Source organism: Gekko japonicus, unplaced genomic scaffold (genome assembly GCF_001447785.1).
Source record: "Gekko japonicus isolate JY-2015 unplaced genomic scaffold, Gekko_japonicus_V1.1 scaffold9, whole genome shotgun sequence".
Classification (NCBI taxonomy): domain Eukaryota; kingdom Metazoa; phylum Chordata; class Lepidosauria; order Squamata; family Gekkonidae; genus Gekko; species Gekko japonicus.
The window spans coordinates 1655689-1672272 of NW_015168044.1; the positions used below are offsets into that span (position 1 = coordinate 1655689).

At 42.8% G+C, this 16584-nt stretch overlaps 1 protein-coding gene across 1 annotated transcript in view; it reads right to left on the minus strand.

Moving 5' to 3' along the window:
• ADAM9 (ADAM metallopeptidase domain 9) overlaps positions 1-16584 on the minus strand; it is an 81657-nt gene that overhangs the window by 40759 nt on the left and 24314 nt on the right. The window contains 3 exon segments of the mRNA XM_015414182.1: positions 3057-3135; positions 4023-4087; positions 6328-6425. Coding sequence (XP_015269668.1) covers positions 3057-3135; positions 4023-4087; positions 6328-6425 — 242 coding nt within the window.

The following is a 16584-nucleotide window of genomic DNA, read 5'->3' on the forward strand; positions in this document are numbered from 1 at the left end:
AAAACATTGCCCCCCCCCCCGAACAAAACGTTGTTAGCTACGGGGCTGCACTACACCAAAGTAACTAGACTCCCTTAAAACTTCACTTGCCTGTTTGCCAAATAACACTTGTTTTACTCCTGGCACACCTTAGGCCTGAAAGAAATTTGCCTTCAAACCCTAAAAGCAACCACCTCATCTAGTTTGCATACGCATCACTGCCAGGACGCCTGGAAGCAGTTTCTGCTCACTTCGGGCAAATGACTAAAGCCTGGTACAGTTTCATTACCTCCTAAATCAGAGGGAACAGATTCTGAATCTTTGCCTATTGTCTATCCTGGAAACTACTGCTTTCTGAGCAAGAGCAGCCACATTCCCTCAGTCTGAGCCAGTTGCCATAATTTTTTTTTTGCCTGCAGCCGGGAGGCTACTTCCCCTCGCCATTTGCTGAATGAACACTCTACAGTAGTCAGAATGCTCTGCGCACACTCTCCCCTGAGTTTCTACGCGGCGGGCTACCTTGCTTCATTTCCATTAAGAAATGTGATCAATACATGCAAAAGCAGGCATGTGGTGACAAATACAATCTTTGTACTGGTCACAGCAGGAGACATATCTGGACACACAGGAATCCGAACCAGGAACCTCCAGGCTGAGACCTAATCTCACAAGCGGGCCAGGCATGTGGGTGCCCAGGGGCTACAGCCTTCTGCTCATACGGCTGGAAAGAGGCATGTGCGCTCTTGATTGGCTAAACAGATATAAATCCTACTTATAAATTCTATTTTTATCTTACTCTTCCTCCAAGGAGCTCAGGACACCTTATGTAGTTCCATCCCCTGTTTCATCCTCACAACAACCCTGTGAGGTGGGTTAGATCAAGTCAGGTCAACTGGTCCAAGGTCATCCAGAGACTTCATGACTAAGTGGGGATCTGAACTCAGGTGTCTTCCAGTTCTGCTATTTAACCATTACACTGCACCAGCTTTCCACACAGCCAAATACAAGTTGGCTAAATAAATAAATAAATAATGGATTGTTTTAAATGTTTATGATATTTATTGTTACTACGTTTTACTGTGTAAGCCGCCCTGAGCCTGCCTTGGCGGGGAGGGCAGGGTACAAATTTGAAGAAATAAACAAACAAACAAACAAATAAATAAATTATGCCCTTGCTTGGTTAGTTGAACTGTACTTCCTGCCTGCTGCACTCCAGACATCGGATCCTTGTACAGCCACCATCCAGCCCTGACAAGATGGCTCTTATCCCGAGAAATTTATTCAGAAATGTTCCTTATTTTCTCTTTCTAGAATCCTGTTACAGGTTTAGAAAACTGTGCCTCTCTGGTCTCATTTCTCTTCTGCATCTCTAACACTAGTATGTTAAGAAGAAGAGTTCAATGTAGCAATTTCCCCCTCTCTACCTCATACTGCTTCTTAACTTATTAGTTTTAAGCAGATTGCTGAAATATAGCAGCTAGATCCCAAATATAGAAGCTAGACAGCTAAAAGTTCACAGCTAAAAGAGTGATGGGTCTGCTATTGTCTTCTAATAAAAGAGGTAAATGTCTCCATATTTTGGAGCAAAGGAAGAATCAAAAGATTTCTAGGGTCAGAAAAATAACTGCATTCAAAGGTCATCTGATACAGGGTGTCTATATACTACCTGCACCACGGTTGCATACTCTGTCAAAGTATTGTATCTTAAGATATCTCCCTTGCAAAACTCTAGATGGTGGGGCATTAAGACTCACCAACATAAAGGCGAGGAACAGTCAAATCTGAGCAGTAATTGGGGAGCTCTCCAGGTAGCAGAACAAACACATCGTGCTATATGGATTGTACCATTATAATCGTACTTAAACAGATGTTTACTATGTGCAGGGACTTTTTCCTCATGGACGAATAATCAGACATGAATCTCCCCCTAAGGCATGCCTATAATAGCGAGGAACAGTCAAATCTGAGCAGTAATTGGGGAGCTCTCCAGGTAGCAGAACAAACACATCGTGCTATACAGATTGTACCATTATAATTGTACTTAAACAGATGCTTACTATGTGCAGGGACTTTTTCCTCGTGGACAAATAATCAGACATGAATCTCTCCCTTGTGCCTCCACATCTTGAAGTGGTATGATCTAAAAAAGCTTTATATTTTTTTCTACTGCATGTACAATCTATCTATCTGGTATATTTCAACCATTCCTCTAAGAAGCTCAGGAAAGTGTACGTGGTGTCCCATTCCTCCATTTTATCCTCACACAACCTTGTGAAGTAGACTTTCTCTCAAGACACTAACCGTGCATTACAGAGATATGGGCTTTTGACAAATCTGTTTCTGTGGCTTGGTTCAGATATAATAGGAAAACTCACTGCTAAACAAGTTTTGCGGAAACTCAGGCATATGTGCTCCTTCCCCCTCTCTCTATCTCCTTCCCTTATATGCAGCTACTTATAGTGCCATCCTAAGTAGAGTTACACTTTTCTATGCCCACTAAAGTCGCTTTTGACAAATCTGTTTCTGTGGCTTGATTCAGATATAATAGGAAAACTCACTGCTACATAAACAGGTTTTGCGGAGACTCAGGCATATGTGCTCTTTCCCCCTCCCTCCATCTCCTTCCCTTATTTGCAGCTACTTATATGGCCATCCTAAGTAGAGTTACACTTTTCTACGCCCACTGAAGTCCATGAGTTTAGCAGGGTGTAACTCTGTTTAGGATTACACTGCTGACTAACATATTTCCACTTTCATAGCAAATCACAGGTTGCCATTATATCTGAACCAGCAAACTAAGGATTTATGCTTTCCCTGCAATCCAGGATTCCAAATAGTGGTTTATTTCCTGTTTGAAACTCTGGCTCTTGAGGAAAGAACAAAGTACACTTGATGGTTCAGATGCATCAGCAAACAGTGATTTGCCATGGAAATAATGCATTCGTTGGCCATGCACAAAGGGAGGGGGGAGAATGTTTGAGCTAAAGGATCTCCCAGGTTCATTCACCTAGCAGCAAACCATGATTTGCCATTATTCTTGAACAGAGCCTCTATAAACCATGAAAAATGAGGTGTACCTGGACATCTGGAATTTCAGAATGCAGTGTTCCATCTTCATTGTATGTATAAACTGTGAAGTCTTTCGGCAAAAGCCCTCTGGCATGGTTGGAAGACAAAGGATGCAAAATATTTACTTTTTAAAACAGGTTCTAAAATGTACCCAGAGCAAATAACACACTGTTTTCTAAATGCATGGGGTACAATCTCTTCAGCAAGGGACTATGGAAGGCTGTGAACATAAATCTGCAAGCTCTTTACGAGAGCTTCTAATGCAACATTTGTTTTGAGGTTTTTCTCTTCCTCTTTTTAAAAAGTAAAAATAGTCCCAGCTTCAAGAAAAATACAGTATAAAAAGTAGAAAAGAAGTAGAAAGAGAGCAGCCCACAGACTTGCCTGACCCCTCCCCCAAGAAACCCATTCCCCACCCCAGTAACAGTTCTATAAAGTCCATACGTAATTAGCTGGGAAAGGATGGTTAGGAAAAGGAAAGGCTTTAAGAATTGGACCAAGAAGAAGGTTTACCTGGGAAAGCATCAACATATTTCACAAAACGTACATATATTCAAAGTATAATTGCAACTTCTCCTACTGTTTTTTGCAGTATTTTAAAGCAAAATTATTCATTTACTTAAATTTGATACAATTTGAAATGAATAAATGGCTAAAAACAAACTGAGCACATGAGAGCAAACGTTAACATCCTTGTGGAAACGTCGCTTCCTTTACCAAAATTATGTCAATATGTTTTGACATGGGCCAAACCACAAATGCTTTGCTAGCATTCGGGAGGGAAGCAGATAGGATGGGCGGCATCAAACCTCTTCTGGCTGTTTCCTTAGATGGCTCTAATGAAATCTGTTCGCTAAGCATTTTGTGGGACATATACAGGGCCAGGGAAAGGATTCAACGTGCCAATTTCTGGCAATCTGGAATATCCAGGAGGAAGGAAATAAACCCAACCCCACAGCAGAGAAGCCGCTTACTTGTTTCTTTCTAGGTGAATGATATGTTTCCTTCCTTCAATTTCAACGACATATAATAACTTGTCCTAAGGAAAAGGAGAGGAGAAAATATGTCAGCCACCCAGTTCTGCTCCAAGCATCATCAATTAACCACTCCCACGTGCTTCTACCAACATATGAAAATAATGGAGTTGAGAGCTCAATTCAGACAGTATTCAGAACCAGTTTGAGCTCCCAAACATTCAACAGGAAAACCTTGGCACACAGCCAATTATGTTTTTTTTGTTTCAGCCTTCTCACCACTCACCTTCATAAGGTGCCTTCTGTCTCCATGGTAGCATTAGACCTCAGCAGGTGGAGGTCTGACCATAACCACAGTTTGATAATTCAGTCAGACCATGGTTACCAAAAACCAGGATTGACAAACCAATCACAACCATTCTTGGACCTCCTTACCCATGGCTTAGTGTGATGTTCAAACTGAGCCACCAACAACAATCTTTGGTCTTTCTAGTCTAGCACCATCTATTCTGATCAATGACAACTCTTTGTGTTCTCAGCCATGCTACTGGAGACCTGTTTAATTGGAGATGCTGGTGATTAAACTTGAGACCTTATGCATACTCTCTCTACCATCAAGCAATGGTCCCTCTCCAAAGTGTTACTAGGATGTAATATTAATAATTATTATTATACTACATCAACATAATGCCTGATTTACATTATCTCAGTAATCCTTACCAAACTTCTGCAGGCCAATATTATCTCTAAACTGCAGATGTGAGGACTAGAACTGAGACAACAGAGCTTGCCTAGGGTCACCTAGTAAGCTCATAACCTCCACGCTTACAGTTCATGTTGCTAGCCATCACACCGGCAGCAGCAACGTCTTGAAGCACACATCTTGGTGCACACAACAGGAAAAGACTTCTACAGGCACCTACGACTTTATTCAATCCAAGGTACTCAAAGCATTTTGAATCCACTGGGCACCACACCCTGAGAGTTAGCAGCCTACTGATTTTGCTGGAGCACATACCTATAAATAAACAAGCACTTTTCACAAATGATATCTACCCTCCTTTCTTCCGCACACTGATGCTGAGTGCTGCTCTTCTTTTTAATACCAATAAAACCACACCTCTTCCCAACTACTCTCTACAGTTATATCCCAATTCAAGCAAAATGGATTTCCCTCTTCACCCTATCAAATCCTCCTCAAGGATTTGAACCCTCTCCCCACAAGGGTGAAGACCAATGTAATATTTAAGTCACAGCAAGTTCTTCACTTATAACAGGGGAGCTATAAGTGTTATAAGTGTTCCCTCTAAGCTGAGTTAGTGTGAGCTAGCTCACAGTTTTTTAGCCTCCAGCTCACACATTTTTGTCTTAGCTCAGGAAGGATGGCTCCAGAGCAAACTAATTTATGCAGTAGCCAAATCGCTCACTCACAGCTTTAATGCCAGTAGCTTACAAAGTAGAATTTTTGCTCACAAGACTCCACAGCTTAGAGGGAGCATTGTCCATGGGCACGATGGCATCCGCCAGCACCTCTTCTGGTGACTGCCAAGGGTTTTTTTTAGGATGTGTTTGGGGCCAGGTAGAGGTTTTGCCCAGCAAGGCTTCTGATTGGCTGGGCAGATTTTTTTAAAACGTTGCTTAGGCAGCACCTGCCACCTCAGCACAAGAATCTGTACTGTGTTACTGAAGTTAAGCTGTGGCAATCATTTTGTGGCTGGCTCCACCTCCTGTGGAAGCCATTCTGTGGCAGCCATTTTGCTGCTATGCCAATCATGCTGTGTCAGAATTCCAAATGTGCCCGCAGGCTCAAAGAAGTTGGGGACCCCTGGCCTATAACATGAGCTCAATTTCTTCTCCACTTTTCCATTTTCACAGCAGGTGCACATCCTGCCAAGTCGAATACTGGGTTCACTGTCAGTTTTGCATCTCTTCCCAAACCTCAGATGAGCTGCCTCCCTCCCGTTTAAATGAAAGCACCCCATGTACATTTATCAGTTTACACTTTCATCCTTTATTACATTGTTAAAAGGAAACAGTTCGAAAACAATTGCCAGCCTGGAGGTGTCTCACTGACATCCCTGGCACTAGATAGATTATCAGTGCTTCTCTCAGTCCACTTTTGCTGCAAACTTGTGTAACAGTTGTGGGCTTTTTCCTTCTAAAGGTCAACATACATAGTAAACACAGTGAGAGTGCTTACAAACCAGTCCCACAGTTCTACTACATCTGTCCTCATCGGAGACTATCTTGACTCTTTAAGTGATTTGGGGGATGCAGCCATTGGTGATTTTGCAGTTCACAATACCTGTGCCAAAGAGGAAACAGATACTTCTCGCCGTTCTCTAGTAATCCTCTCAGGGACAATAATGTCATAGGAAGACAGATGCGATAACTGCTGAAAACCTGAAGAGAGACAGGGAAATGTTAAAGAATTAAATTACAGTCAAGCTAATTGGGTCTGTAAAACGAGAATACCTTCTCCATTAAGGTGGTGATGGAGCTGCAATTGGCCATTTCCTCCCAAGCATGTACCCTATGTGTGTGTGCGCACGTGTGCATTAATTCATTTATTTATTTACAAATACTCACACTTCAGTTTATTCACTAGTATTCAAGAGGCTGGCATGGCTGCCACAAAAGGTATGGAACTGTTTTAGAACTCAAGAAGTAGCTTCGTGCATAGGCACCCAGCGACATATTCTCTTTCCTTCTTATATAAGCAAATCAAGGGCATTTTATACCATTGCCTCCAAATAATGTAACATTTTCCATTTCTTGAAGTGTTCTCAGTGGGAATTTTACTATATGAAGACCCCAGTCACATGCAATGAACAGTAGCTCTCGATGGGGATATATAACCTCAGCTCCATCCAGAGACATGGTCAGCTAATTCAGCAGAACCCAGACAGGTCTGTAATGTGTGTGCACGGAGATATGCAAAGGTAGGTATTCAGAATTTCCTTTCCACTTTGGGGGATGGTTGGCTGGGAGGGATCTTCAGTACAGCCTACATTGTAAGCAGTTCCGTGAACAGGATGTGTGTGGGAATCCAGCCTCAGTATCTCAAGGGGGAGAAGGGGAATTCTTGGGGGGGGGGTTATTGGTCTTAAATTGTAAGCTGCCTTGAGCCATGAGAAAAGACAGGATATAAATATTTCAATTAATAAATAAGGCAGGGTCATATGCATTCCAAGTTTCCACAACTGTATCAAGCACATGTGCCATTTAGTATCTGGTACAAAATTTACATTTTTGCAAATCTCTACTCCCCCCCCCCCTTTCTGACAAGTTTCTCACCCTTCTCACTACAAACTGAACATCAACATGTGACTACAGCAATCTCAAAAGTCACTTATAAAAAGGGAAGTTAAACAAGAGTTCCCGTAGTGAAAGGGGGTGTCTTCGGTTTTCTTAAGTTTCACGTTTCTATGCTTGCAAAGGCAATACAAATTAAGCAAGATTTCTGAGGGGAAAATGGTATCATGAAAACAATCTTAATTCCTCGCCACCCCCTGCTTCCCCCTGCTTTCCCCCTTCAACGGATGCCTGTACATTGCCCTCCACACCAGTTTTTACACCATCTTAAAACTGTATAGAAGCTGTTTTAGTGATTTTATTGTATTTATCAAATGTGATTGTTTCTGTAATGTTGGAAAGTTTTTAAAATATATGTTTTATAAACTGTTGTCACCCGCTCTAAGCTGCTTTTGGGGACAGTGGAATATAAATTGAATAAAGTAAATAAATAAATACATTTGCATAATTTATTCCGATCACAAAATCTGGCTTTTTTCTGTGGTGAATCCTGAGTGCAGTAACTAAACTGCATGCCATTCAGACACAATATTTCACATCTGTGCATCTAACTGGAATCATCACAAAAGGCACCCAATGAAGGCAAAACACTGCTGTCAATAACAAAAATACACAAGTCATTTCTACTAAGTCCTACACCCTGAAATATAGACAATAATGACTCCCAAAACCATAAACAAAAGGCACAATTGAATAGAACGGCACAGTGAGAGCTAATTTCATACCTACCATTCCCCCCAGACAGTGGTGCTGGCTGCCATGACAGGAATCTAGACAGGGTTTGAGCGCAACCAATTTCTATGGCTCACAGCAATGGAATGCATAAGCTCACCTTCCGAGCACTAGGTTTAAGCATAGCATGGGCTCAGATGTGGGTGGACTTAGCTTTATTCCCTTGAACACTCTCATTCCACATTTTCTTGCAGCTTACAGGTCTTTCTAAATCACTCATCGAGGTCACCCACCATCTCATACTGGCTGGCAGCAGCACAGGAGAACAGAGAAGAAGAAAACAAAACATCTACTCATTCCTAACTGTTCTGCTATGCAGCCGGAGGGACCTCTGACTCACAAAAGCTTATGCTGGAAGCAATGTTAGTTTTTTAAAGTGTTATTGGACTACTGCCCTGACTTGGATAGTCCAGGCTAGCCTGATCTTGTCGGATCTCGGGAGCTAAGCAGGGTCATCCCTGGAGAGGCAGCCATACAGCGCTGGGCAGATGCTCCCACGATGCTTGACTGCTGTAGAGGAGGTTGTTCTGTCATGCTGAAGCCACAATGGAGTCAGGGCCGACTCACCCACTAGGCAAACTAGGCATTCACCTAGAGCGCTGGGCCCTGGATGGGGTGCCAAGCTGTGCCTCCCCCCCTTTGGTGGCGGCGGGGGCGGGGGGGAAGAGGCGGTGGTGGTGGCAGCAAAAGGGTGGCTGGCTCCAGAGGTCTCCAGGCCCCACCGGGATGTTGGCATCTGCGCCACAAGGCAGCCTCGCCTAGGGCGCAGAAACACCTCGAGCCGGCCCTGAATGGAGTAGCTCTGCCCACTCCCTCAGTACCCCCTCCCTCATACCAGTTGCTCACAGGCCACATAAGAGCCCTGGACGGGTCGGTCCCCGCCCCCAGGCCTTACAGTTGCTCTACTGGGCATCAAAAACAAATCTGTGTGATTCCTATTACTTTATTCTTACTGCAAATTTTTCAAAACCTGAAGGTCCACCTAGACTTGGTAGTAGTGGCAGCCATATTTATTTGTATCCAACACGCGCATAAACAAAGTGGGTGTGGTTTAATTTTGACATCAGCTGAGGTGTACAGGCGAGGGGAACCTTCTTCTCCTAACCTGTCTCCGCTTGTTCAACCCATGCACTTTTCTCCGAGCCAGGCTACAACACCAGAAGTGAAGTAAGCAGGGAGAAACATACCAGAGACTACACAGTGTGGTCAGGTAAGTCGTAGGAGGATTCATCTCCCCTTCCTGTCCATCCCTTTGGTGTAACAATTAGACACATGCTCCCTGTGCTACCCATTTTATAGAAGAATGGCTCACAGTATTCTGTGCAGATTTTCACATCTAGTGGATGGATGGCCGCTTTTCATTTTTTTTAACAAAAGTTCCATGTAATTTGAAGCCCAGCCCTCATTTAGGAGTAAGTTCCACTGAAATTAGAAGGACTTGCTTCCAAATAGCTCAGTTCTTCAGTAGTTGTGCTGGATAAGGACCAGATGTGATGCAGATCACTAGATGCAAAAATCCTGAAAGACAGGACACCTGTGGGAGAAGGTCCTCAACTTATTTCCTGACAGCATTTTTCTCCTCTCCTGCCGTCCACCAGGCCAGCTCCAATGCTTTCCCATCCACATGGGGAAAGCTACAGATACCCAGAGACAGGCAGCTTTGAGCAGAAAGATGGAAAGACCCCACCCCCCTCCTTTCTCTTCTTGTGACTACAGGCTATTTTACATATTAAAAAATCAGGGTAAAGTTATGCAGAGCTCCATGTGGCATATACTCGGGCCTAAGTAGCCACATGACTGCAGTCTTAATCAGATGTTTACTATCCCCTTTAATAAAAACTGTTACATTCACATACATTTTACAGTCTGTCCTACAAATTTACCTCCCCCAAACTTGCCAAAATTTCCAAAGTCAGAATACTTACCAGCAAAGCTGCTGGGAATTCATCTCAAAGGAAAATCTTTCAAAAAGGTACCTTGAAATGTATTTTCCCATTATTAGATACCAATTAAGTAATGGTACAGATTAACTAAGTATGATGAATAAGCAGTTAACTGTGCCCCCCTTAAACAAATACATTTGGAAAATACAGAGTTCTTTAAAAGATGTCAAATTAGCCTACCTAAGAGATAGTGTTTACATGTTCCCCTCCTTTCTGTTGTTTGGAGCCTTTAATATAAATGTATCAGCCTAAGAGATATACACTTTGTGCATCTAATGAAGTGAGTTCGGACTCAAACACTTATGCTGGGATAAATTTTGTTGGTGTCTAAAGTGCCGCTACACTCCTGTTGTACAATGTCTACCAGATTGCCCTTCTTTGTTAGTGTGGTGTATTCAAGCTGACCCATGTATGTATGTGAACTCACTCATTGAATCACCATGTGAAGCTTTCATCCTGGGCTAGGCTCCTAATCCTTCAATTGTAATTGGTAGCCCAGGAAGAGCCGACCAATCACCAACAGCCAGTTCCAAGAGCGGGAACTATTGTGATTGGACTTTATCCCTGCAACCTCATAGGTTGAGATTGTATAGTAGGGCGTGGCTACATTAGCCTGGAGAGTTTAAAAGTGGAACAGCTTCAATGTAAAAGCTGTTCTGGCTGTTCATGTTGATCTGTTTGGAGTTGAGTTACGAGTTGCTGAATAAAGCTGATCTTTTGCTGAAATCACTCTGACTCTTTGTTAAGTAACCGACTTAACAGTTAGTGTGCACAAAGAACTCTAAAAGTTTGATGAAATAGGACTTTCCTTTATAGAACGTGCTAACTGCTCCTCAGCAGGGTTTGTTCCTTTACATGATTAATAATTCTATATTTAATAACAGTTTCCTCCAATTCACCCATAACAGATATTAGCTTTACCAGCCTGTGACTTCCTGGCTTCTGGATTCCTTTTAAAAACTGGTATTACCAGCCTGTGACTTCCTGGCTTCTGGATTTCTTTTAAAAACTGATGTTATACTCACTACCTTCTCAGTCCTTTGGAACGGAGACAAGTTTTAGTGACAAGTCGCACATTTTCATTAGGGGATCAACATCATTGCGTTCGAATTCCCTAAGAATCCTGAGGTGTATGCTATCTGAATCCAGTGACTTCATTTGTCCATCAGCCCTAGTGCCCTTGCTTGATTTAGTGTTTCCAAAACCTTTCCCCAAAACAGCAGCTTCAGTGTAGGTAACAAACCCACATTTTCCATGGTGAAAAGCAACACAAAGAATTAATTCAGTTCCTTTGTAATCTCCCTGTTTTCCCTACCTGCTTCTGGTGTATTTGACAGGGCAGATCGATTCTGAGAAGATTTCAAATTAGCACACTGTAGCAGGACATGATGCTACATATTTCTTGGAAATGGTGGTGTACAAGTTAGAAGTATGCTGTTGTAAGATGAGCAACACTAACTCATAAAGACTGCAGGCTACCAGGCAAGAAGATTCTCAAGTCTCCCAGTCCCTTAAAAGACTCTACCAAATTCCCATCCCAAACAACCAGAGCACCCTCTTTTCCCTCCCTTCAAATTTACCCTCAAAAACCCACCATCCCTATTTATATTTTATATAAAAGAATAAATTGATAGAAATTTGACATTAAAAATGGCAATATTCTGAGACCAGAATTAGCCCACCTTTCTTGCTGAGACTAAAGGCAGATTACAAGAAACTGAAGCAATCCCATCAAACAGCATAAAACATCAAAACCAAAACCAAGTGCAATAGGACTAAGGTTACAAAATCAGAAAACAATGCAAACCAAAAACAGTACAAGATAAGTCATCATTTCCAGCAAAAGAGCTTCAAAGGTAGTCTCCAGTGTGAAACTGCTGAAACGGAATTCATCAAGAAGATTCACACCCTCACCCAAGGATTTAATGAGGATCTGAGATAGCTCAGCTATTATACCACTTAACACCACTCTAGCAAAACTAGCACCACCACTCTAGCAAAACTAGCAAAATTAAGTGATCTTTCATTATTGCTACCGCAAATGTTCTGCATGTTTACTTAATTACATCTGATTTTCACATAATTGTATTGTACTCTGTACTTCTTGCATTTTACAGCTTTGGCCCTGTTGCTGCCTTTCCCCCCACCTTCATAATCTCATGTGTGTACATGTACACAGATATGTGCCTATGGTGAGGATCTGCCAGAAGCATCTGATGAAATTGACAGTAGCCTAAAAAAGCTTATTGTGGAATAATATGGAAACAAGAATCTCACTTTTCTGCAAAGCCCTCTGTGCTCACTGGGCACTGAGACTAAGCTTAGCCATGTTTAACTACACCACACATAAATTGCACATTTTGCTTGCCTTTCACCAATCACGTCCTTTTTTATCTCCTCCATTGCCCAAATGTAGATTTTAGACTCCTTGGGGTAGGAAATAGGGAGATTATTTGCTTATGTTATATACATAAATAGCACTGTCATTGTACTATTATTATCATCATAATTGACTAGACATTTCCTGTTAGTAAAAAGGGAGGAGGTGAGGAAAGACTGGTTCTTTCACTGCTGAGAATTATCATCATCATCATCACTTTGAAATTTGTTCAAGATATCCAAACACATTATTAATTTGGTTTTTTTTTACTTTATTTTAATCCAGGTTTCTTGCCAAGACTCAAGGAGAATTATTTGTTTAATCCTTCCAAAAATGATGCTGGGGGAGCTGAGAGCGGAGAGGCTTGCCTTAGGCCAGCGGTGACATGGCTGGGGTAAAATCTGAAACAGGGATTTGTTTTAGTTTATGTATTAAAATACTTATACCCTGACTTTCCATTGTGGCTCACGGCCACTTACAAATCCAAATTTAAACACATGCAAAGTGCAAAAAACCCCAAACCAATAAACACCCTCCCCTCCAAAAAAAACCTCCCAGCAATGTACACCTCAGTAAAAGAGGTTCAGGGCAAGCCACGGGCTGTGCCAGAGAGCAGTGATCAAATGTCCCACTGCTTTTTGTGACCAAATCTCCCATAGCTTTTATTTTTCTTCAAAACAACCACACAGGGGAGGCAAGGCAGGGCTGCTTAGAAGCCTGTTTCCCCCCAGCAGGAAAGCAGCTGAAGGTTATTTAAATCCCAAAAGATTAGGGGAGGGGGGAGGATTAAACACTTCCTACCTATCTACCTACCTACTACACCCCCACCACCCCAAGCAAACTGTTAATTTCCCAAGCCTGTTTTTCAGTAAACATGAAATCAGGAAATCTGATCACAGGTTGCCTGCCTCTATGCTATAGGAGACCAAAGACCCAAGGGACAGGGAGCACTATGAATCTCAATTAACAAATAATGTTGTTTCACTAAGCACAGTGCACATTTGGGGGGGAAATCAGCTTGGATTTTCTCATGAACTTTCACATCTTGCAATAGATTTTTCACATTTCCCATTCCCACCCATGGTTTACTCCTAAATACTCCAAATTTCTTCTGAAAGATTCAGCCCGGAAACAAATTGAAACAGGACAATCCCAGCCAACCTTCTAACAACAGGCAAGCATTTACAAGGAACTGTAATTTTGCTATTTATATAGTATTCATTCAACAGCCAGCACTATGTACGCACCAGGGTTCCCTCTAAGCTGAGTTAGTGTGAGCTAGCTCACAGTTTTTTAGCCTCCAGCTCACAGGGTTTTATCAGCTCAGGAAGGATAGCTCCAGAGCAAACTAATTTATGCAGTAGCCAAATCGCTCACTCACAACTTTAATGCCAATAGCTCACAAAGTAGAATTTTTGCTCACAAGACTCCACAGTTTAGAGGGAGCGTTGATACGCACCTCTCCCCCCATTCTACAGAGTTTTCATGCATAATTTCCTTGAACTTTTCAAAATACAGGGCATGATCCAGCCAAAGGGAAGCATATTTAAGTCCCACTGATTTTTGGCAGGAAATTCAACCAAATCTCACCCACTGACATAGGAATGAGATTGCACTCAAAACTTCAGACTAGCTTGTAATTCTTGGAAAACTTTGCCCTAAACATAACTCCTGAAGGGTCGCCATGTTAGTCTGCTGAAACAAAAATAAGAGTCCAGTAGCAGCTTTAAGACAAACAGGATTGTATTCCATCATAAACTCACTTGCCCACTTCCTCTGATCCAATGTAGCGGGTCCTTACCAGGCAGATACATCACTGGATATTCGTGCTAATCAGGGCTTTTTTTGTAGAAAAAGCCCAGCAGGACCTCATTAGCATAATAGACCACACCCAACAGCAGAAACTCATTAGCATATTAGGCCACACCCATGACAATACAGCTCATTAGCATATCAGGCCACACACCCCATGTTACCAGAGGTGTGGTCATCCAGCCACACCCACCTTTTGCTTCTTATTCTGTTTACCTTGTTTGTTGTCAAAACCCACGGCGTTTTTGTAGCAGGAACCCCTTTGCATGTTAGGCCACACACCCCAAATGTAGCCAATCCTAATGAGTTCCTGCTGTTGGGCGTGGCCAACTCGGGAGCCAGCCGGAACTCCGTTCCTGTGCGTTCCTGCACAAAAATAGCCCTAATGTTATGAGCCTCTCAGGCTGACTTTAATGGTAGGGTGCAAATATATACACATTGTGCTGCTTTAGACAGGCAAGTCATACTAGAAACTTAAATTTTCAACCTGGTACAAATCAATTAAATTGGATCATCTTAGGGCACAGTATCTGTCCAAGGTTTCATTTTTAAAACTACGATCAGCTTTTACATCCATTATATTCAAACAATGCAAACAGCTATGCCTGAAGGTCACTATTCCAAACACCAGTTGCTCAGTGCCTCTATATATGGGGAGGTTCAGATCCTGAAGTCCTGTGTCATTCTTTGTTGTTTAGCTCCAAGGAAGAAATTCTTAGGTACAATCCTGGCCAATTTAGGCCTTAGCACTGTGACGGAAAAAGTCATTTTTACTTGTGGATGCAGAACCAGAGGTATCATATAAGGTTGCCCTTTTTGCCCTAGCAGCAAAGAAAATTCAAGCTAAGCTAATATCAGTATAGGCCAGTTAAGACTCTAATCAGTATTTACAGACAGTTATGGGAGTTCTTCCTTTTCATATGAAACAAGTTTTAAAATGTAATTTTTATAGTGTTTTAATCTGGTTTTACTGTACTGTATTTTATTGTATGGGGCTGCGGTGGCTCAGAGGTTAAGATGCTGAGCTGCAGACCGGAAGGTCTGTAGTTCGGCAGTTTGAGACCCTAGTGCTGTATGACAGAGTGAGCTCCTATCTCTGTGGCCCTAGTTCCTGCCAACCTAGCAGTTCGAAAGCAAGAAACTGCAAGTAGATAAATAGGTACCACTGTGGTGTTCTGTGCTCTGTGTGCCTCAGCGTTTAGTCATGCTAGCTACATGACCACAGAAACATCTTCGGACATTGCTGGTTCTTCGGCTTGGAAATGGAGATGAGCACCGCCCCCTAGAGTCGGATTCGACTGGCTTACGAGCAAGGGAAACCTTTACCTTTATTTTATTGTATATTATTTTCTATTGCTTGTAGCGGCCATTGGCCCTATGCAATAAAATAGAACTGAACTGCTAATCTCATGGTATAGAGATCATTCCTGAAAACATATTCCAGTGGAGCAATTCAAAGTGGGTCTACTCATAAGAAAAGCCTAGTGAGTTCAATAGGACTCTCATGTGTGTCTAGGACTGGAACCTAAGCAAAAACAGGTTGCTTACCTGTAACTGAGTGTTCATCTGTGCATTCACACCCATGGGATTCAGTGCGCACGCGCTGAATCGATCAGTGCTGTAGCAAGCTCTTTTAACGGATTTTCGCACCCAGTCCCTCGGGCAGGCGCAGGAACCCCACCGCGCATGCCCAGAGAGGTGGCCGCGGACATCCCGCCAGTTCCTTCAAACCACCGCAAATCAACCCCTATTAAAAATCTAGAAGCTGACAGCAGCGGGGAAGGAGGACGGGTGGTGTGAATGCACAGATGACCACTCGAAGATCATCAGTTACAGGTAAGCAACCTGTTTATCTTCGACATGGTCTCTGTGCTTCACACCCATGGGAGATTAGCGAGCAGTAGCCTACCTGGAGGAGGGTGCTGGCAGGTCTTTTACTGCGTAGCCGAAGACAGGATGTGACGTCCCATGTTGGTATTGGTGTTCTTACGGACGTCTAGGGCATAGTGCCTGATGAAGGTGTTAGGTGTGGCCCATGTAGCAGCTTTGCAAATGTCTGTCAGGGGCACTCCCTGGAGGAAGGCAGTGGAGGTCACGACAGCCCTGGTAGAATGAGCCTTGATGGGGCCAGGCAATGGCTGTTTGGCAATCAGGTAACATAGACGGATGAGACCCACCATCCACTTTGACAGGCGCTGAGCCGTGATGCGAGTGCCCAGTCTTGCTGACGCATAAGAGACAAACAGTTGCGAGTCTCGTCTAGTTGGTTGTGTTCTATTGAGATAGAACAAGAGAGCCCGTTTCACATCCAAAGTGTGTAAGAGTCTGTCCTCCAGTGATGTTGCATTTGGGGGGAAATCAGGGAGAAAGACCTCCACCT